At 36.9% G+C, this 22,973-nt stretch overlaps 1 protein-coding gene across 1 annotated transcript in view; it reads left to right on the top strand.

The window, feature by feature from the left end:
* Positions 1-22,973, top strand: part of C2CD3 (C2 domain containing 3 centriole elongation regulator) — a 124,908-nt gene that overhangs the window by 29,357 nt on the left and 72,578 nt on the right. The window contains exons 8-13 of the mRNA XM_068556350.1: positions 12,089-12,236; positions 15,471-15,625; positions 16,804-17,010; positions 17,556-17,668; positions 20,829-20,947; positions 22,835-22,957. Coding sequence (XP_068412451.1) covers positions 12,089-12,236; positions 15,471-15,625; positions 16,804-17,010; positions 17,556-17,668; positions 20,829-20,947; positions 22,835-22,957 — 865 coding nt within the window. The remainder of the gene's footprint in view (positions 1-12,088; positions 12,237-15,470; positions 15,626-16,803; positions 17,011-17,555; positions 17,669-20,828; positions 20,948-22,834; positions 22,958-22,973) is intronic.

Here is a 22,973-nt window from a genome sequence, read left to right on the forward strand (position 1 = left end):
TGGAAGTAACAAAGATCAGAGCAGAAATAAATGAAATAGAGACTAAAATGACAATAGAAAAGATCGATGAAACTAATAGCTGGTTTTTTGAAAAGATAAAGTAGACAAACCATTAGCTGGACTTACTAAGACAAAAAGAGAGAGGACTTCAATGGAATTATAAATGAAATAGGAGATATTATAACTGATATCACAGAAATACAAGGAATTGTAAGAGACTACTATGAAAAATTATACACCAACAAATTGCAAAACCTAAAAGAAATGGATAAGTTTATATCCAATCTACCAAAACTGAATAATGAAGAAACAGAAAAATCTGAACAGACTGATTACTAGCAAGGAGACTGAATCATAATTTAAAACCTCCCAACAAAATAATTACAGGGCTTCCCTGGTGGTGCAGTGGTCAAGAATCTGCCTGCCAATGCAAGGGACATGGGTTAGAGCCCTGGTCCGGGAAGATCCCACATGCCACAGAGCAACAAAGCCCGTGCGCCACAACTACCAAGCCTCTGCTCTGGAGGCCGCGAGCCACAACTACTGAGCCCTTGAGCCACAACTACTAAAGCCTGCACACCTAGAGCCTGTGCTCCACAACAAGAGAAGCCCGTGCACCGCAATGAAGAGTAGCCCCTGCTCACCACAACTAGAGAAAACTCGTGCACAGCAACAAAGACCCAACACAGCCAAAAAGATAAATTAAATAAAATAAATTTTTAAAAAAATTTCAGGTCCCGAAAACTCCAGTAGTGAATTCTACCAAACGTTTAAAGAACTAATACAATCCTTCTCAAACTCTCCCAAAACACATAAGAGGAGGGAATGCTTCCAGACTCATTTTATGAGGCCAGCATTACTCTGACACTAAAGCCAGACAAAGACACTGCAAGGAAAAGAAAATTATAGGCCAATATGTGCATCGGGACCCAGGGGAAAGAGCAGTGACCCCAGGGGAGACTGAACCAGACCTACCTGCTAGTGTTGGAGGGTCTCCTGCAGAGGCGGGGGTGGCTGTGGCTCACCGTGGGGACAAGGACACTGGCAGCAGAGGTTCTGGGAAGTACTCCTTGGCGTGAGCCCTCCCAGAGTCTGTCATTAGCCCCACCAAAGAGCCCAGGTAGGCTCCAGTGTTGGGTTGCCTCAGGCCAAACAACCAACAGGGAGGGAACCCAGCCCTACCCATCAGCAGTCAAGCAGATTAAAGTTTTACTGAGCTCTGCCCACCAGAGCAAGTCAGCTCTACCCACCACCAGTCCCTCCCATCAGGAAACTTACACAAGCCTCTTAGATAGCCTCATCCACCAGAGGGCAGAAAGCAGAAGCAAGAAGAACTACAGTCCTGCAGCCTATGGAACAAAAACCACATTCACAGAAAGATAGACAAGCTGAAAAGGCAGAGGGCTATGTACCAGATGAAGGAACAAGATAAAACCCCAGAAAAACAACTAAATAAAGTGGAGATAGGCAACCTTCCAGAAAAAGAATTCAGAATAATGATAGTGAAGATGATCCAGGACCTCGGGAAAAGAATGGAGGCCAAGATCAAGATGATGCAAGAAATGTTTAACAAAGACCTAGAAGAATTAAAGAACAAACAAACAGAGATGAACAATGCAATAACTGAAATGAAAACTACACTAGAAGGAATCAATAGCAGAATAACTGAGGCAGAAGAACGGATAAGTGACCTGGAAGACAGAATGGTGGAATTCACTGCTGCAGAACAGAATAAAGAAAAAGAATGAAAAGAAATGAAGACAGCCTAAGAGACCTCTGGGACAACATTAAACGCAACAACATTCGCATTACACGGGTCCCAGAGAAAGAGAGAAAGGGCACGAGAAAATATTTGAAGAGATTATAGTTGAAAACTTCCCTAACATGGGAAATGAAATAGCCACCCAAGTCCAGGAAGCACAGAGAGTCCCATACAGGATAAACCCAAGGAGAAACATGCCAAGACACATATTAATCAAACTGGAAAAAATTAAACACAAAGAAAAATTATTGAAAGCAGCAAGGGAAAAACAACAAATAACATACAAGGGAACTCCCATAAGGTTAACAGCTGATTTCTCAACAGAAACTCTACAAGCCAGAAGGGAGTGGCGTGACATATTTAAAGTGATGAAAGGGAAGAACCTACAACCAAGATTACTCTCCCCGGCAAGGATCTCATTCAGGTTCAATGGGGAAATCAAAAGCTTTACAGACAAGCAAAAGCTAAGAGAATTCAGCACCACCAAACCAGCTCTACAGCAAATGCTAAAGGAAATTCTCTAAGTGGGAAACACAAGAGAAGAAAAGGACCTACAAAAACAAACCCAAAACAATTAAGAAAATGGTCACAGGAACATACATATCGATAATTACCTTAAATGTGAGTGGATTAAATGCTCCAACCAAAAGACACAGGCTCGCTGAATGGATACAAAAACAAGACCCATATATAAGCTGTCTACAAGAGACCCACTTCAGATCTAGGGACACATACAGACTGAAAGTGAGGGGATGGAAAAAGATATTCCATGCAAATGGAAATCAAAAGAAAGCTGGAGTAGCAAAACTCATATCAGATAAAATAGACTTTAAAATAAAGAATGTTACAAGAGACAAGGAAGGACACTACATAATGATCAAGGGATCAATCCAAGAAGAAGATATAACAATTATAAATATATATGCACCCAACATAGGAGCACCTCAATACATAAGGCAACTGCTCACAGCTATAAAAGAGGAAATCGACAGTAACACAATACTAGTGGGGGATTTTAACACCTCACTTACACCAATGGACAGATCATCCAAACAGAAAATTAATAAGGAAACACAAGCTTTAAATGACACAATAGACCAGATAGATTTAATTGATATTTATAGGACATTCCATCCAACAACAGCAGATTACACTTTCTTCTCAAGTGCGCACAGAACATTCTCCAGGATAGATCACATCTTGGGTCACAAATCAAGCCTCAGTAAATTTAACAAAATTGAAATCATATCAAGCATCTTTTCTGACCACAATGCTATGAGATTAGAAATCAGTTACAGGGAAAAAAACGTAAAAAACACAAACACATGGAGGCTAAACAATACGTTACTAAATAACCAAGAGATCACTGAAGAAATCAAAGAGGAAATCAAAAAATACCTAGAGACAAATGACAATGAAAACACGACGGTCCAAAACCTATGGGATGCAGCAAAAGCAGTTCTAAGAGGGAAGTTTATAGCTATACAAGCCTACCTCAAGAAACAAGAAAAATCTCAAATAAACAACCTAACCTTACACCTAAAGGAACTAGAGAAAGAAGAACAAACAAAACCCAAAGTTAGCAGAAGGAAGGAAATCATAAAAATCAGAGCAGAAATAAATGAAATAGAAACAAAGAAAACAATAGCAAAGATCAATAAAACTAAAAGCTGGCTCTGTGAGAAGATAAACAAAATTGATAAACCATTAGCCAGACTCATCAAGAAAAAGAGGGAGAGGACTCAAATCAATAAAATTTAAAATGAGAAAGGAGAAGTTACAACAGACACCGCAGAAATACAAAGCATCCTAAGAGACTACTACAAGCAACTCTATGCCAATAAAGTGGACAACCTGGAAGAAATGGACAAATTCTTAGAAAGATATAGCCTTCCAAGACTGAACGAGGAACAAATAGGAAATATGAACAGACCAATCACAAGTAATGAAATTGAAACTGTGATTAAAAATCTTCCAACAAGCAAAAGTCCAGGACCAGATGGCTTCACAGGTGAATTCTATCAAACATTTAGAGAAGAGCTAACACCCATTCTTCTCAAACTCTTCCAAAAAATTGCAGAGGAAGGAACACTCCCAGACTCATTCTGTGAGGCCACCATCACCCTGATACCAAAACCAGACAAAGTACAAAAAAAGAAAATTACAGATCAATATCACTGATGAATACAGATGCAAAAATCCTCAACAAAATACTAGCAAACAGAATCCAACAACACATTAAAAGGATCATACACCATGATCAAGTGGGATTTATCCCAGGGATGCAAGGATTCTTCAACATATGCAAATCAATCAGTGTGATACACCATATTAACAAATTGAAGAATAAAAACCATATGATCATCTCAAAGCATGCAGAAAATGCTTTTCACAAAATTCAACACCCATTTATGATAAAAACTCTGCAGAAAGTGGGCATAGAGGGAACCTACCTCAACATAATAAAGGCCATATACGACGAACGCACAGCAAACATCATTCTCAATGGTGAAAAACTGAAAGCATTTCCTCTAAGATCAGGAACAAGACAAGGATGTCCACTCTCACCGCTATTATTCAACATAGTTTTGGAAGTACTAGCCACAGCAATCAGAGAAGAAAAAGAAATAAAAGGAATACAAATTGGAAAAGAAGAAGTAAAACTGTCACTGTTTGCAGATGACATGATACTATACGTAGAGAATCCTAAAAATGCCAGCAGAAAACTACTAGAGCTAATCAATGAATTTGATAAAGTTGCAGGATACAAAATTAATGCACAGAAATCTCTTGCATTCCTATACACTAATGATGAAAAATCTGAAAGAGAAATTAAGGAAACACTCCCATTCACCACTGCAACAAAAAGAATAAAATACCTAGGAATAAACCTATCTAGGGAGACAAAAGACCTGTATGCAGAAAACTATAAGACACTGATGAAAGAAATTAAAGATGATACCAACAGGTGGAGAGATATACCATGTTCTTGGATTGGAAGAATCAACATTGTGAAAATGACTATACTACCCAAAGCAATCTACAGATTCAATGCAATCCCTATCAAGTTACCAATGGCATTTTTTACAGAACTAGAACAAAAGATCTTAAAATTTTGTATGGAGACACAAAAGACCCCAAAAAGCCAATAGTCTTGAGGGAAAAAAACGGAGCTGGAAGAATCAAACTCCCTGACTTCAGACTATACTACAAAGCTACAGTAAGCAAGACAATATGGTACTGGCACAAAAACAGAAACATAGAACAATGGAACAAGATAGAAAGCCCAGAGATAAACCCACACACCTATGGTCAACTAATCTATGACAAAGGAGGCAAGGATATACAGTGGAGAAAAGACAGTCTGTTCAATAAGTGGTGCTGGGAAAACTGGACAGCTACATGTAAAAGAATGAAATTAGAACACTTCCTACCACCATACACAAAAATAAACTCAAAATGGATTCAAGACCTAAATGTAAGACCGGACACTATCAAACTCATGGAGGAAAACATAGGCAGAACACTCTTTGACATAAATCACAGCAAGATCTTTTTGATCCACCTCCTAGAGTAATGGAAATAAAAACAAAAAATAAACAAATGGGACCTAATGAAACTTCAAAGCTTTTGCACAACAAAGGAAACCATAAACAAGATGAAAAGACAACCCTCAGAATGGGAGAAAATATTTGCAAACGAATCAGCTGACAAAGGATTAATCTCCAAAATATATAAACAGCTCATGCAGCTCAGTATTAAAAAAACAAACAACCCAATCCAAAAATGGGCAGAAGACCTAAATAGACATTTCTCCAAAGAAGACATACAGATGGCCAAGAAGCACATGAAAAGCTGCTCAACATCGCTAATTATTACAGAAATGCAAATCAAGACTACAATGAGGTATCACCTCACACCAGTTAGAATGGGCATCATCAGAAAGTGTACAAACAACAAATGCTGGAGAGGGTGTGGGGAAAAGGGAACCCTCTTGCACTGTTGGTAGGAATGTAAATTGATACAGCCACTATGGAGAACAGTATGGAGGTTCCTTAAAAAACTAAAAATAGGATTACTGTATGATCCAGCAATCCCACTGCTGGGCATATACCCAGAGAAAACCATATTTCAAAAAGATACATGCTCCCCAGTGTTCATTGCAACACTATTTACAATAGCCAGGTCATGGAAGTAACCTAAATGCCCATCGACAGACGAATGGATAAAGAAGTTGTGGTACATATATACAATGGAATATTACTCAACCATAAAAAGGAACGAAATTGGGTCATTTGTTGAGACATGGATGGATCTAGAGAGTGTCATACAGAGTGAAGTTAAGTCAGAAAGAGTAAAACAAATATCGTATATTAACGCATGTATGTGGAACCTAAAAAAATGGTACAGATGAACCCGTTTGCAGGGCAAAAGTTGAGACACAGATGTAGAGAACAAACGTATGGACACCAAGGGGAGACAGCCACGGGGGGTTGAGGATGGTGGTGTGATGAATTGGGCGATTGGGATTGACATGTGTACACTGATGTGTATAAAATTGATGACTAATAAGAACCTGCTGTATAAAAAAGTAAATAAAATAAAATTTAAAAAACCAAAAAACAAAAAAACGACTAATACTAAACTTTCTTTGGGTTATTTGTGTGGAAATATGTTAATATAAATGTTTCAGACATTACATGAAATTCCTAAAAATCTTATATGTTCTGGTATAGTGTTATAAGTCATAATTCTAGTTATTATTTTAAAATGTTTATCTTAGAAATAACTAAATTTCCTTGTCAGTTGCATTATTATGAACTTCATCAAATCTTTAACCGTGGTCATTTTTAAGTCTTGTCATTTACAGACAGTTCTGGGTGTACTCTCATGCTTTTGCAAAAATGTTCCTATAAAAGGGTTTCATCTTCAAGGAATTCATGGAAAAGATTGTGACAAGCACGGGTTTCTGGTAACTGACTATACTGCTGAACTGAATGAATAAGCATTTTCAGAACTCTAATGGAAAACTGATGAATTCATAAAAGTGCTAACAAAAGATCAAGATAAAAAAAATTTAATTACATGGGACTGAGTGAACTGATGAGGATGATTATAATTTTTGTGACTTTCTGTTTGAATAAAAAAATAAATTTAAAAAATAAATCCAAAAAAAAAAAAAAAGAATGAAACTGGACACTGTTTTACACTGTACACAGAAATCAACTCAAAATGGATTGAAGACTTGAGCATAGACTTGAAACCATAAAACTCCTGAACGAAAATATAGTGGGGGTAAGCTCCTTGACATTGGTCTTGTCAATAATTTTTTGGACTTGACACCAAAATCAAAGGGAGCAAAAGCAAAAATAAGTAAGCGGGACCACATGAAACTAAAACACAGGAAAGTAAACCATCAACAAAATGCAAAGGCAGAAAATATTTGCAAACCACGTATCTGATATGGGGTTGATATCCAAAATATACAAGGAACTTATACAACTCTATGGTAAAAAAAAACAACAAACAAACAAATAGCCCAATTAAAAATTGGGCAAAGGACCTAAATAGACCTTTTTTCCAAAGAAGACATAGAAATGGCCAAGAGGTACAAGAAAATGTGCTCAACATCATTAATCATCAGGGAACTGCACATCAAAACCATAATGAGATATCACTTCACACCTATTTAGATGTCTGTTACAAAAAGAAAAGAGATAACAAATGCTGGTGAGAATTTGGAGAAAAAGAAAACCCTGTACACTGTCAGTGGGAATGTAAACTGGTATAGTCACTATGGAAAACAGTATGGAGGTTCCTCCAGAAATTAAGAATAGAACTGCCATATGACCCAGCAATCCCAATTCTGGTTGTATATACAAAGGAAATGAAATCATTGTCTGGTTTTTTTTTGAAATTTAAAAAAACATTTATTTTATATTGGAGTATAGTTGATTTACAATGTTGTATTTCAGGTGTACAGCAAAGTGGTTTTGTTATACATATACATATATCTATTCTGTTTCAGATTCTTTTCCCATATAGGTTATTACAGAGTATCGAGTAGAGTTCCCTGTGCTATACAGTAGGTCCTTGTTGTTTATCTATTTTTTTTTTGTTGGAGTATAGTTGCTTTACAATGTTGTGTTAGTTTCTGCTGTACAGGAAAGTGAGTCAGTTATATATATACCTATATCCACTGTTGTATAGATTTCCTTCTCATTTAGGTCACCACAGAGCATTGAGTAGAGCTCCCTGTGCTATACAGTAGGTTCTCATTAATTATCTGTTTTATATATAGCAGTGTATGTATGTCAATCCAGTCTCCCAATTCATCCCACCCCCCATCCGCCCTTGGTAACCATAAGTTTATTCTCTATTCTGTAACTCTGTTTCTGATTTGCAAATAAGTTCATCTGAACCGTTTTTCTAGATTCCACATATAAGCAATATTATACGATGTTTGATTTCTCTTTCTGACTTACTTCACTCTATATGACAATCTCTAGGTTCCCCCATGTCACTGCAGATGGCATTATTCATTCCTTTTTATGGCTGAGTAATATTCCATTGTATATATGTACAACATCTTTATCCATTCCTCTGTTGATGGACATTTAGGTTGCTTGAAATCATTATCTTGATGAGATATTTGTACTCCCATGTTCATTGCAGCATTATACATAATAGTCAAGGTATGGAAACAACCTAAGTGTCTATCAGTGGATGAATGGATCAAGAAAATATGGAATGAATATTATTCAGCCTTAAAAAAAGAAGGAAATCCTGTCATTTGTGACAACATGGATGAACCAGGAGAGCATTATGCTAAGCGAAATAAGCCAGACAGAGAAATACTACATGGTATCACTTATATGTGGAATCAAAAATAAAGTCAAATTTATTGAAACATTGTCAAAAAGTGGTTTCTGGGGGTTGGAGAAAATAGGGAAGGGTTGGTAAAGTGGTACAAATTTTCAGTTATAAGAATAATAAGGTCTGAGGATCTAGTTATAATGTGACTATAGTTGATAACACTGTATTGCATAACTGAAATTTACTGAGAGAGTAGAACTTAAATGTTCTCACAAGAAAATAAAAAGGGAAGGAAAGAAGGAAGGAAGAAAGAAGGGGAAAGGAAATATGTGAGGTGATAGATGCATTAATTAACTCAATGAGAGGAATTCTTTCACAATGTATATCAAGTCATCAATTGTACACTTTTAATATGTTACAATTTTATTTGTCAATTATACCTCAATAAAGCCGGAAATAAAAAAAGACTTTTCTACCAGCTCCATGGAAGACAGTGGAAAATTGCTTTCAGGATTCTGAAAATTCTTTTTTTTTTTTTAATATTTACTTATTTATTTATTTTTGTTTGTTTGTTTAGGCTGCGCCAGGTCTTAGTTGAGGCACGTGGGATCTTTGTTGCGGCATGCGGGATCTTCGTTGCAGAATGTTTAGTTGCAGCATGTGGACTTCTTAGTTGTGGCATGCGAACTCTTAGTTGCGGCATGCATGTGGGATCTAGTTCCCCAACCAGGGATTGAACCTGGGCCCCCTGCACTGGGAGCATGGAGTCTTACCCACTGGACCACGAGGAAGGCCCCAGGATTCTGAAAATTCTTAATTGTTGACCTCAAATTCCGTTTCCAATCAATCACGTGTGAGGGTAGAGTAAAAATATCTTCATACATGCAGGGACTCGAAAGATTGCCTCTCTTGCACTAGTTCTCAGGGAACCATAGGGTATTCTCTACAACAGAGAGAATATAGGAATAAAGAGCAAGGCATGGAGTCCAAGAAGTAGGGGATGTAACAGAGAAGAAAGAGAAAAGGAGCTTTATGGCCTGTGTCATATTTAGAGAGCAAACACTTCTTATGGAAGCAGGACAGGGCTTCAGTAGGGATATTTCCAAGGAGGGGAAAGGGTAGGTGGAAACACATTTCTCCTGTGTTTGAGCAGAATGAGAGGAAATCTGTCCATTCTCTTGGAGAGTTCAATAATGAAATAGTAATAGGCACGTAGAAAACTAAGTAAATGAAAATTAAGACAGTTATTAAAACAAGGAAAACTAGAAGTTGTAAAGAAAGTATAGTAAATTATACTTGGCTCTGATATGATGTTAACCCTGAAGATTAACAACAAAAAATTGTAATATAAATTGAGAAGATGGGGGAAAGGGATATCCGTTTCCAAGAATAATGGTATAAGAGAGTGGATCTTTCATTTTTCATACTAGAAAGTCCATAAATCATTTAGAAAAGTGAAAAATCAGAAAATAGCAGTACACATGTGTTACTTAGAAATATGAAGGTAAATACCAGAAGAAACATCTTAAGGAGTTGAAAGTGATTCTAAGGAGGCAGGCAGCTACTGATTTTCATTATGTCTTGGTAGTCCTATTTGACTTTTAAAATAGGTACGTGTAGGGACTTCCTGGTGGTCCAGTGGGTAAGACTCGGGGCTCCCAATGCAGGGGGCCCGGGTTCAATCCCTGGTCAGGGAACTAGATCCCGTGTGTATGCCGCAACAAAGAAGCCCGCATGCTGCAGACTAAGACCTGGCGTAGCCAAAATAAATAAATTTTTTTTAAAATAAAAATATAAAATAGGTACATGTGTTCTTTGATTAAAACATGATTAAAAAGAAAAAGAAGGAAGTTCTGAGAATGGACTTGTCTTGTAGCCAAAGAATACAGGCAAATTCCAACCCCCCCCCCCTTTTTCTTTTACTGTTATATCTCCTGCCCTCCCAACAGGAACCCCAGGCCTCTGGCCTGTGCAAAATATCTCTGACCTCTCCCCGTTTCTGGTTATAAGTATGTCCTAAATATTGCATGGAGGGAAATGGCATACCTTTTTCTGTGTCAAAGACAGAAGAATAAATTCAAAGAAATGTTAATTTGGGGTGGGGGGAAGGTAGAGGACTATATACTGAACAGAATTCATAAATTTAAGGGTGTGCAAAGAGGGGAGAAAAGCAACTGGTGGAGGGGGGTGTGCTGGGGAGGGCGCTGGGAAGGGGAACCATAAGTGGCAAATGAGAATTGTGTAGAATACCAAGAAGTAGAGCTTCAAAAAGGAGCAGTGCTCACAAGCTGCAGAGAAGCTGTGTGGATTGGGAAGTTGTTAGTTGGATTTTGGCAGTTAGGAAGTTGTTCTTGACCTTTGAGAGAGAGATTACTATAGATCAGTGGTTCTCAACTGGAGGGCAGTTCTCCCCTACCCCTACCCCATGAGACATTTGGTAATGTCTGGAGATACTTTGGGTTGTCACACCTGGAGGAGTGCTACTGGCTTCTGATGAGTAGGGTCCAGGGATCCAAAATGCACAGAGTAGCTCCCAGTGACAATGAATTATCTGACCCAACATGTCAGTAGTGCTAAGGTTGAGAAACTCTGCTATAGATTAAGGAAAGGTGAAGAAAGGAACATTTATTGAGCATCTATTTGTTGAGCATTTCTTTGTTCCAAGAATTATAGGAACACGATCTAATTTGAAGGTAGTGATCACGTATTATTGGGAAACTACAGAAGGGAAAAAAAGTATAGTAGCTAGCTTGAAAGGGAAGCAAAGTTGAAAGAATAATTGAAATGCTTAGCACAGTGTTTGGCACATATTAAGTACTTAATAAATATTGTTTTTATTGTTAATAACATGTTCATTAAGAATCAGTAAGTTCATTTACAGATGTTCATTAAGTGCTAGTTACTATAGGAGAAACAAAAATGAATGAAATATACACATATTTGTATGCTTATGTTTATTAGTTTACAAACTCTTTATAAGTAGAGTATCTGTTTTACTTATTTCTCTATCCCACATAGAACAAATCTTGCCATAATTAACCTAAATACACATATTTTTGCTTAATAGAAGAAGGCATATTTATGAATTAGCCATTCTTCACAAAAACAGTATATAACATTTAACTCATTGAATTATAGTTAATTCTTTGTCTTTTTTCCTCCCTACTAGACCATAAGCAGCACAAGAGTAGAACAAGTTAGGTTAGCCATCTCTGTAGCATTCAGGACCTAACACCATGCCTGGCACATAATAGTTACCCAGTAAAATGTTTGTTAAATAAATGAATGCGATCACAATCTCTGTCAGTAGTGTATTTTTTGAATGCTAGCTGTTGACACCCCAGAGGAGGGGGAATATAGTATGAAACTATTTATCAGATAATCTTCTGTTTAATGTAAGTCTTCTGTTTAACATATTTTCTTCCATGTTTAGAACTTCAGAACGTTTAATAAAAAAAGAACAGCTCAGCTGAAACTTAAAGTCCTGCTTTGTTTTTCTTATCTCTGCAGTGCTGAATTATCCCAAGGTCGTTACTGGGACGGGCTAGGCTCTCCTCCAGATTCCCCATCTCCTGGGAGTGATGTGTATTGCAGCAGTGAGCCCAATGACCCTCAGTATGACCAGAGTCTCCTGGAGAACTTGTTTTACACAGCACCTGTAAGTCACTGAATCTGAAACTTTAGCAATTGGAGAACAAGAGTATTAATAATATTAGTGGGTGTAGGCATGTTACCACTTGCCAGACAGAAAGCTATCCATTTTACATACCTTATTTAATTATAATCACAATCTGAAGAGGAGAGTATTATCCTCATTTTACAGATGAGGAGATAAGCCTACTAAGATTAATTATTTTGTCCAAGGACACATCATAACAAGTAAGTGTTAGAGCCAGGATTCAAATTCAAGTTTACCTGAGTCCAAAGCCTATAATCTTAATATATTATATGACTTCCTAAGAGCTCTTTCAAGGAAGAGCTAATGTAGGTATACTCTCAGAACCACTGTTGACTGGTATCTTTTCTGATACAGGGGTTCCAGAAACACCTCTACTCATGGCGGACAAATACCTCTACTGACCCTTAAGACAGAACATTCTCTTTTCAAGCAGTTTTAGCATTTTCAAAGTTCTTTCTTATGTCAAGCTGTATGTTCTATTCATTGGTTTAACATCTTCTAGAGTGTATACAAAATGAGTTCATTCACTGTTCCACAAATAATCATATTTGTGAAGATTGCTGTCATATTCCCTATTTTCTTTTTCTCCAGGTCAGCAAAGATACCTGAAATACAATGTAGTTTATAACTAGCTCAGTGGAAAAGCAATGAGGGCGACCAGGGTGCAGAAGAAGCAGGGAGGACTTTTACATGAGATTGTCAGGAAGGAGCATCATGAGGGATAAGGGATTTTAACTGAGACTTGAAAAGTAGTGTTCAGAGAGATAAACGATATGAAATAGGAATAGAAAGAATGACCTACTTAGAGAAGCAGTTTGTGTACTACAAGGCATCTAATTTGACTGGGTAAGAATTTGTGTGGAAGAGACATTGACGAGGCAGGCTAGCGCATTGCAAGCAGTCTGTAACAGCGTTTGAATGTCGAGTGAGGAAGAAATGACATGACTGAAATAGTGTTCTAGGAATGTTAATCTGGCAATGATGTAGGAGGTCAACTGAGGGGAGAATAATGGGAGCAGAAAGGAAGCCATTGTGTTATTGGAGGTGTGAGACAGAGAGAGAGAGAGAGAGAGCATGCCAGAATGAGAGTGGCAGCAGTGGGATTGGAAAGGAGGAGATGGACTTAAAAGATACTGTGAATTGTTAGGATTTCATGACTTTCTACCTTAAAAGTCATCACTGAAACTATGTTACCTGTAGGAGAAAAGAGAAAGGGAACTTACATTTAGTACACATTTTCTGTGTGCCAGGGAATTTACGTTACCTGTTATTTATTAAGTACTGTGCCAAATGTTTTAAGTTCATTATTTCATTTAATTCTTTTACTAGCCCCATGAGATAGTGTTATCTCCTTTATATATCATGAAATAAAAGCTTAGAGACATTAATTACTAGTAATTAGGCAGAACTAGAATTCTTACCCTAGTCTGTCTGGCAAAAAGCGCATGTTGTTCCCACTAGAACACACCATCTCCTAAGTCTTGAGCATAGCATTAGAATCTGATCTTGACAACCTCCCTAACATCATCTCCCACTTTTGCCCTGTAACCACTGGAGACTCCAGTCATACTGATTGTCTCACCACTCCACAGTCTAGCTTTTTCCATCCCCATATCTCTTGCTCATACTGATCCTTCTACTTTAAATGTTGAAATGCCCTTATACATCTGGTAAACTTCTCTTCATTCTTTAAAAATCAACTCATCACCTCTATGAAGAAACCATCCCAGACTCCTCTAAGCAGAGTTTGTTGCCTGAATGTCCACAATATCCTGCACATACCTCTCTTAGAGCCCTTATGTTGTATGATACAGTTCCTCATGAACAAAAACATGTCTTCATTATCTTCTTATTACCTGTAAAACAAAGCCTGATAGAATTTGAGTACTCAGTGAATTCTTAATGAATAAACGAATGAATGTGTGAATGGTACTAAGTAATCCCCCATGCTATCTGAACAAAATAATTTTAGAAAATGTTTGTTTACTGGAAGAAGGAGTGAACCAATTGGCCTTGAGGCACTGGGAAGACCAGGGAGTTAGAATGCTCATGTCCTTCCCTGGGGTCAGTGTTTAATGTTCTTAATATTGAATAACATCCACAGCTTAGAAATTCAGCATTACCTTGTGGTTTTGTTTCCTGAAATTATGAGCTTTTGAACAACCTGGTTTATATTTACTCTAATTTTCTTCAGGCTATGGACCCATCTAGCTTTTGATCACCTTGTCAAAACCATTTTTAGAAGCTGCCACTTAACAAAGAAAAAATTAAGAGCAAAAAGCTTTGTAATTTCACCTTGGAAAAGTTACATTGCCTCCTAGAAGGACATTCTGATCATGCCTATTTAACTATTAATTTGTTACCCTTATGACAGGTCAATACGTTATACACCCTGAGATGCTGAAAAAAGGGAGTTGGAGGTGATAAGCTTAAAACTACTTTGGATTGGTCTCCTGCATTTATAACAGCAAGATTTTTTTAAAATTGGAGCCAAATAACTGTAACGCTGTCTTCTTATTTTGCGTTTGTGTTAGAGCTGATTAGTCAGTTCCAGCTGCCTTTTCTCACGATAAAATTACAGGGGGCTAACCCACCAGTTCTGCCATTACGAAAATTTGTGACGTATAATAAACAGTTCATCTTAGCAAGATTAAAAGCAGAATGAGTCATTAGGAGTATAGAGTGCTGAAAAAAAGTAGAATCTTTGCACCCATATAGTTAGGTGATATTGTGCCATCATTTTCCCTCAAACTGTGGTAGAAATACAGGCTTTGGAACTCATGGAGATCAAGATCTGCCTTTACCATTTACAGCTGTGAATCGTAAACAAAGCTATCTAACTTCTCTCAGCTTTCATTTTCTCACTTGTAAAAATTGAGATGGGGAGACCTTACAGGAATGTACTAAGTATTAGAAATACACATGCAGCATTTAACATAGTACCAGATACATAGAAGGCAGTCAGTAAATAGTGGTTGTTATTATTATTGAGAATTCGAAAGAAGAATCTATTTTCATTTATTTTCTTTGAACTGAACTTGTAGGTTATTTTTGTGAACTTCATATTATTTTTGTATAGCCAGGAGAAACAGGATTTTCTCCCTGGTGTCAGTTATCTCTTTTGATTACTGCTTTTAGAGAAATGTTTTCATTACCACTATCCCCAAAGCAGTTATCTTTTAGTGCCTCTCTTTTTGTTTCTTCCCCCCATAGAAATCTGATACCAGTGTCAGTGATGTCTTCAGTGGAGATGATGATGTTGTCCCTTCTAAAAAAATGAGCCAGTCAAAAGCTCTTGCCAGATCTTCTAAGGTTCTAGAGTCAAATGATCATAAGTTGAAGAAGAAGGCGGTGGGCAAGAAAAATAGGTGAGCCTCTTTATGAATGCTTGTTTAGAGTCAAAAGCAAAGGAAGATTATTTTCACAAGATCTCTTCAAGTGAAATCACCTGTGTTTGCCAACACTGTCAGACTGGTTGAGTTACAGTAACTCATTAAGTATTGCAGTCCTTAAACATGCAGTAACATGAAAAGATGGATGTGATAAAATAGTTAAGGGAGAAAGCAGAATTCTAAGTTGTATGTATGCTCTGTTACACTTAATGTAGAAAATATGCATAAAGAAAGCAAATGAAAAGGAATACACAAAAGTGATGATAGTAGTTATATTAAAGTAGTGAATAACTGAAGTAAAGTCTGTATCCCTTGTTGAAAACCTAATTCTGTTATATCAGTTTCTGTACTTGTGTGGAGATAATAAGCCTTTGGATTACAAGAATGTTTTTACTTTTTTTTTTTTTGGCTGCACCGTGCAGCAACCAGGGATTGAACCCACACCCCCTGCACTCGGAGCAGTCTTTTTTTTTTTTTTTTTTAATTTTATTTATTTATTTATTTATGGCTGTGTTGGGTCTTAGTTTCTGTGCGAGGGCTTTCTTTAGTTGTGGCAAGCGGGGGCCACTCTTCATCGCGGTGCGCGGGCCTCTCACTATCGCAGCCTCTCTTGTTGCGGGGCACAGGCTCCAGACGCGCAGGCTCAGTAATTGTGGCTCACGGGCCCAGCTGCTCCGCGGCATGTGGGATCTTCCCAGACCAGGGCTCGAACCCGTGTCCCCTGCATTAGCGGCAGATTCTCAACCACTGCGCCACCAGGGAAGCCCTTTACTTTTTTTTTTTTGGCTGCATGGGTCTTAGTTGTGGCACACGGGATCTTTGTTGCCGCATGTGGGATCTTTGCTGTGGGATCTTTAGTTGCGGCATGCAGGATCTAGTTCCCTGACCAGGGATCAAATGCGGGCCCCCTGCATTGGGAGCGTGGAGTCTTAACCACTGGACCACCAGGGAAGTCTCTGTTTTTACATTTTTTGAGATTTCTTTCATGTAGATTAGGACCAGAATTATGATTAAAGCCATTTCCCAATCCTTGATAACTTGTGAAATAAGATGCCTGCTGCCTTTCCTCCTTCCTCCTCTTGCCTGTACCAACTAGATCGTTTCATATTTGGCTTCTGACGATCTTCCTCACTGTCTATATGAACTCCTTTCAGAAACTTGATTGAACAACAGATGCTATCAGAAACTCCAGAAGATGCCCAAGTGATGACCCTAAGTGTGGATAGACTGGCCCTTCTGGGCAGAACACATTCAGTCAGAATCATCATTGAAACAATGGGAGTTCCTCCAGATAGTCCTCAGGAGACGCCTGGCAAAAAAAGCTTTCCTGGGAGACCACCTAAGCTGACAACAAAAAAGCGGTATGTCTCTAACATGGGAAAACTAAATTTGACATTTCTGGAAAGTGTGTCTGGTAGTAATAATAAATAATTACGTAGTACTTTATGATTTGTAAAGTGCTTTCATATGCTTTATTCAATCAACAAAAATGTAGTGAATCCCCCACTAGGTCCCAAGCGTTAAAAGTACGAGAATAAAGAAAATTAAGACTGAGGCTCCATTCTTCCATGCCTTACAGTCAGCAGGAGAGAGAAACATTTAAATGGCTATCTGTTGGTTGGCCAAAAAGTTCGTTCGGGTTTTTGTAAGATGTTACAGAAAAAGCCTGAAGGAACTCTTTGGCCAACCCAATATGATAGGGCTTTAGGGGCCAAAAGAGATGTTCTATATGAAAAGTGCTGTGGGAACGCAAAACTGGTGAAGGCTTTGAAAAGAGCAGGTCGGTCCTCTGAGGACCTGAGGTTCTAAAAATAGGACCTTGAAAGATATGTAGGATTTATCAGAGAGAAAATAGGTTTATTATTTGGTTTGTTTTTTAATTACTTTTCTTGTTTTGATTTTTTAGCACCTTCTTTGTGGAATATCACTTTCCTGTGGGCTTTTCCAAAAATGGATTGACAAAGACAGCTTTGATCACTGAGGTGGTTCGACTCGCATCCAGTAAAATTACAGATGGAAGTAAGAGAGAACTTGATTTCTGCTCCTTAGATATTTTGGCTTTGGAAGAATTTTTGAATCCCTAATTATTCATATACTCCTGTATTATCGTAGAATCTTAGAGGCAGAAAGAATTTTGAAGTGAATCTAATTCCTTTACTTTACAAGTGAGGAAACTGGCCCAGAGGTCCTATGACTATTCTGATGCAAGGCAGAAAGGCAGTGACATAGCTGAAACTGTAACTCAGAACTCCTGATGCTTAGATCATGTTCTTTCAACTATTGACGTTTTTCTTTTCTTCCCTTTTTAAAAATAGCTTTATCAAGGTATAATTCACATACCATACAATTCACCCATTTGAAGTATACAACTCAATGATTTTTAATATATTTATAGGTTGTATAACCATCACCACAATCTAATTTTAGAACATTTTCATCCCCCCTGAAAGAAATCCCGTACTTATTAGCATTCTTTCCTCAATTCTCTCTTTGCCCCCTTTCACTAAGCAACTCCTAATCTACTTTCTGTCTCTCTCAATTTTCCCGTCCTGGACATTTCATATAAATGGAATTATATAATATGTGATATTTGTGACTGGCTTTTTGGACTTGCTGTAATATTTTCAACTTTTAATATTTAAGTTGTTTTCAATATTTCTCTATTAAAGACAGTGCTTCAGTGAATAACCTTGCACATGTATCATTTCTCATTTGATGTGAGTATATCCAGCACAAGCGTTTAAAATAAATACTTATTTACCCTTAAAAACAGCACCTAAAGTAATTTAATATACTCTTTTACTAGAGTACATTGTTTCACTTTCCCCATCACCGTAAGGAAGAATTAGGGCATTTAAAATTTTTCATATGTTTATTTTCTGTATGCTTAAATTATCGATAGCAACAGAAGGTGCTCTGGAGGTTTGTTAAAAGCATTCGAGAATGTATACTTCATTCTGCTGGCTGAAGTCAATGTGTTTGAGGAGCTTTAATGCAATTAAACTGTTTTTATCAAACCCCAATGCAAAGAAAAATGTTGGATTCTTTTGTTTTTTTAACATCTTTATTGGAGTATAATTGCTTTACAATGGAAATGTTGGATTCTTTTCTCAGGTCTTCCCCCTCTACCTCCTTCTACCTACAGGACATTTATGAGTTCCTTAAAACTTCTCTGAGCCTCAGATTCCCCATCTGTAAAATTGAGGTACAGCAAGGACACAGTTCTGATATGCACGAGTTTCAGTTAACATAGTATCTACAAAGCAAGGACTGCCTGTATTACACAGGGGCTTAATGGACAGTCAAATGGGATAATGAATGTAAAAGCATTAAACTCTAAAGTCGTATGTAACTAATACTAGCTCACATTTATTGGGCACTAAATTATGTGTCAAGAACTCTACTCAGTGTTTTATATATATTAATCATGTAATCCTTTAAAACACATACACACACACACACACAGATGAAGAAAGAGGAAGCTGAGGCATAAATCAGTTAAGTAACTTGTCTAAGATAACACAACTGGTTTATGGTAGAACTAGAATTTGAACTAGAACCTTTTTGATTCCAAATCGTGTGCTCTTAATCTATATTGCTTCTCATGCATTATTATTATTATTGGCCACAGCGATTGAGTTCTCCCTTTGTCCTTCTGAGAAAGATAGTATGGGACATGTGGAATAAGCATCAAGCCAGGAATTGGAAGAGTTCTAGTTCTGGTTATACCACACAGTTAATTGTGTGACCCTAGACACAATGACTTTTCATCTCTGGGCCTCTCTTAACAATAATATGGAATGGACAAGTTATTTTCAGGATCCCTTCCAACACTTTAAAAAAGTCTTCTTTGGCATATTGTTAGCAATTTATTTACATGAATTTCTTCTTCCATTATTGCCTTAACTTACTTTAAAAAAAAATAAGCTTAAGAAACAGAGAATTATATGACAAATACAATAATATAGTACCAAAACATACTTAAGTAGTAAGGAGAAATCTGAGTAGCACCAGGTTGAAATACAGTTCTGTTTGTACATAAAAGATTTTATAGTGTTTTAAAGTGCTTTTTTATCTGTTACCTCAGTTGATCCTCTCAGCACACCACTGAGGTGTAGGTGTTGTCTTACTTTTCTTTCCGTGGTGGGATAAGCAGGTAAACTGGTCTAGTGGGTGTGCGCTTGCTGGGCCCAGACCTTTTGTTCACAGCTCCTGTGGATGGATCCAGATAGCAAGACCCAGATCCTGTCCATGAGTACCAAAAGAAATAAAAAGAGTCAAGAAGTAAGATGGCAAGGATAGAGATCAGTAGGTCAAATGGGCAGTTTGAATGAATATCAGAGATAGTGGATTCTCTGTAAATGGGCCTTTTTGCGTGGGTTCTTCAGATCCATTTTAAGGGTCTAGAAGTGAATGGACTGGAAGATCATTTTACAGGTGATAAATTGTGGCTGAAGTGGTTCATTAGTAAGTAACAGAACTTATTCATATCAAATGATTCTAGCCCCAAATTCCTTTTTTTTTTTTAAACCTGTTAAATCCGCATAGCAGTGAGCACAGACTCAGATACTACCATCACTTTATCCCATTTACACTTGCTATTACAGCAGACACCCCTTCCTTTCCATCTATGAAAAGACAGACTCCGTTCTGCCTAACACTGCAAACTAAGATCAGTACTTAGAACCTTGTACAAGTGTGACAGGAGAAGTCCCCTAGTCTTCAGCCAGAAAATAAACTCATTTTCATTATTACAGTTTTTGATTCAGTTCTTCTCTTCATTTATCCCTCATTGTCCCACATCCAGCCAGCCCCCTTCTTTCATTACATTACCTATCAACTTGTCTTTTAAAACACTGGTCATACCTTACACCCAGTGAAGTGTATGGTATGTCTCTTTACACATCCTGTGCTCCTATGCTTGACATTCATTTCTCATAGCAAAGCAGAGCAACATAGCCCTGCTTATCTTCTCTGTGCTGTACCCAGGATTTTCTCTTTGTCTCTGTTCCTTCAGTCCTAATAACCCTAACACTTTTGTGAAATTACACTGACTGGATTCCTGAAAGAGATCTTAGTTAGATTTGAAAGGAAGGTGGGTGGTATCAAGGCATGGATTGATGAGATAGCTCTAGTTGGGTGGTGTGACATGTGCTTATGTGTCTGGTTCTCCTTACAGTGGTGAAATTCCAGCAGAGATTTGTGTTTCCGGTACAGTTTGGTGGCCCAATGATAGAACACTGGTGGAATTCCAATCTTACTTTCCAAATTTACACAAAGAAAACCCCACAGTTAAAGGTACTTCAAGTGATTTTGACCTTTGCCTTACCATTTATTCACACTAGGGATTTGGAGCATACTTAAAATTATATTCCTACCTAAACTAGGAAATTCTCCAGGCTCAAACGATATTAATACTTATGATTATTGTTTATTATTATAATTTTAAATTTCTATTTGATATTTGTTATAGGCTAGATATTATGCTAAAGGCTCTACGTGAACAACACTATCAAATTTAATCATTAAAACAATTTGTGAATTAGATACCTTATTATCTTCAATCTACAGATGAAAAAAACCAAGATTTAGTGAAGTAACTTGTCTAAGCTCACCCAAGCTAATAAAAGACAAAGCCAGGACTCTATCCCGAGTCTTTAGATCCTAAGTTCTTAACCTCTTTACTATGCTCCCTGCTATAGAGGGTTTGGATTGATACAGGATAGTAGCCTTAATTTGAGGCTCTACTTTCTTTTTTCAGACAGAATACATAAGTTATCCATCCCATATCCAAAATAATATAATGTGGGTAGCAGTTTTATCAGCTAATTCCAAGTTTATAAAATCCACTTGCAACTGGTACAACAGAAATCAAACTATGTCATGAGCAGTTTTTACTTCCTTCAATTAAAAGAGTAGTTTTTATAATCTTTGACCTCCTCTTTGGTATGGATAGTATGAGGAATGCATCTTGTTTACTTTTTGTTTGTATTTTCAGGAGATCTAAATAATACAAGTTCATTTTGGAAAATATAGCAAAATAGGAAGAGAAGGAAAAACACATAATTTCACAACCTCAAGACAACCTCTATAAGCATTTCAGTATATTTGCATTGAATCACGTAGTTAAGGCTTTTTTCTAATTATAAAAGAATTATACATGTTTTTAATAGAAAAATATTTTTAAAACACAAAAATCACCTTTAATCTTATCACCGAGAAATAACTATTGTTAATATTTATGTGTATCTCTTTTATCTTTTTCAAATGAATACATTATATATGTAAATCTTTTACAGTATTAGGATAATTTTATATGCAATTTTTATCCTGCTTTTTTTTAATTTAACATTGTCTTGAGGATTTTTATTCATTTTTTTCAAAAATGTAAATCTTTTCCACGTAATTTTATAAATATGTGAAGGTTTACTATATATAATTTAATACCCTATTTCTAATAAACATTACGAATATTTTCATATTATTTCTAATTTTAGTAAACATCATTTTAATAGCTATATATTATTCCATTCTAGGAATGTGCTATAATTAATAATTCCTGATTTTGAACATATAGTTATTTCTCATTGTTAACTTTTAAAATATACATTGTATATAAGCTTCTTATGTATTATTTATTATTTCTTCAGTATAAATTTCCAAAAGTGAAATTACTGGGCAAAAGAGTATGACTATTAAAAGCTTTTTATATTTATTGCTAAATTTCCTGTCCAGAAGTATGTTGCCAGTTTATATTCCCAACTTCAGGCATATGACAGCCCCTGTTTCTCCATAGCCTTGATAGCATCGGGCATGTTTTATAATTCTCCCAGCTTTAATGGCAAACATTTGCATCATCTTAATTGCACTTTTTATTTTTAAGCGTGAAGTTGAACATTTTTTGTAAGAACTAACTCTTAAAAATATAAAAAGATAATCTTCTGACCTCTTTGTGACTCATGAAACCCTCTCTAATCTTCCAGGGAGAATTGGTAAAACCCAGAAGGGAGAACAAAATGACAGAATATGGGCTCCCACTTAGAGTTGCCTCAGTCAAATAATTAAGCTACTGACTTCATAAAGCATGGATTCCTTTATAAATCATCATATGTTGTCACTTCAATTAAAGTCCCTTGTGGCTTCTCTTTACTTTAACCTAAACTTTTTCTTTCCTTCTTTTCTCAGCCTGAAGTCATTGGATCTGCATCACTTCCTTTGAGATCTGTCATTCAGTCTGAGCTGCTTTCTTTCAGTGACCAGCTTCCAGTGCAACAGGAAAATGGTCAGACTCCACTTGGCCCCCTCAAGGTATGTAGATTCACAT

Source organism: Eschrichtius robustus, chromosome 11 (assembly GCF_028021215.1).
Source record: "Eschrichtius robustus isolate mEscRob2 chromosome 11, mEscRob2.pri, whole genome shotgun sequence".
In the NCBI taxonomy this organism is placed as follows: Eukaryota; Metazoa; Chordata; class Mammalia; order Artiodactyla; family Eschrichtiidae; genus Eschrichtius; species Eschrichtius robustus.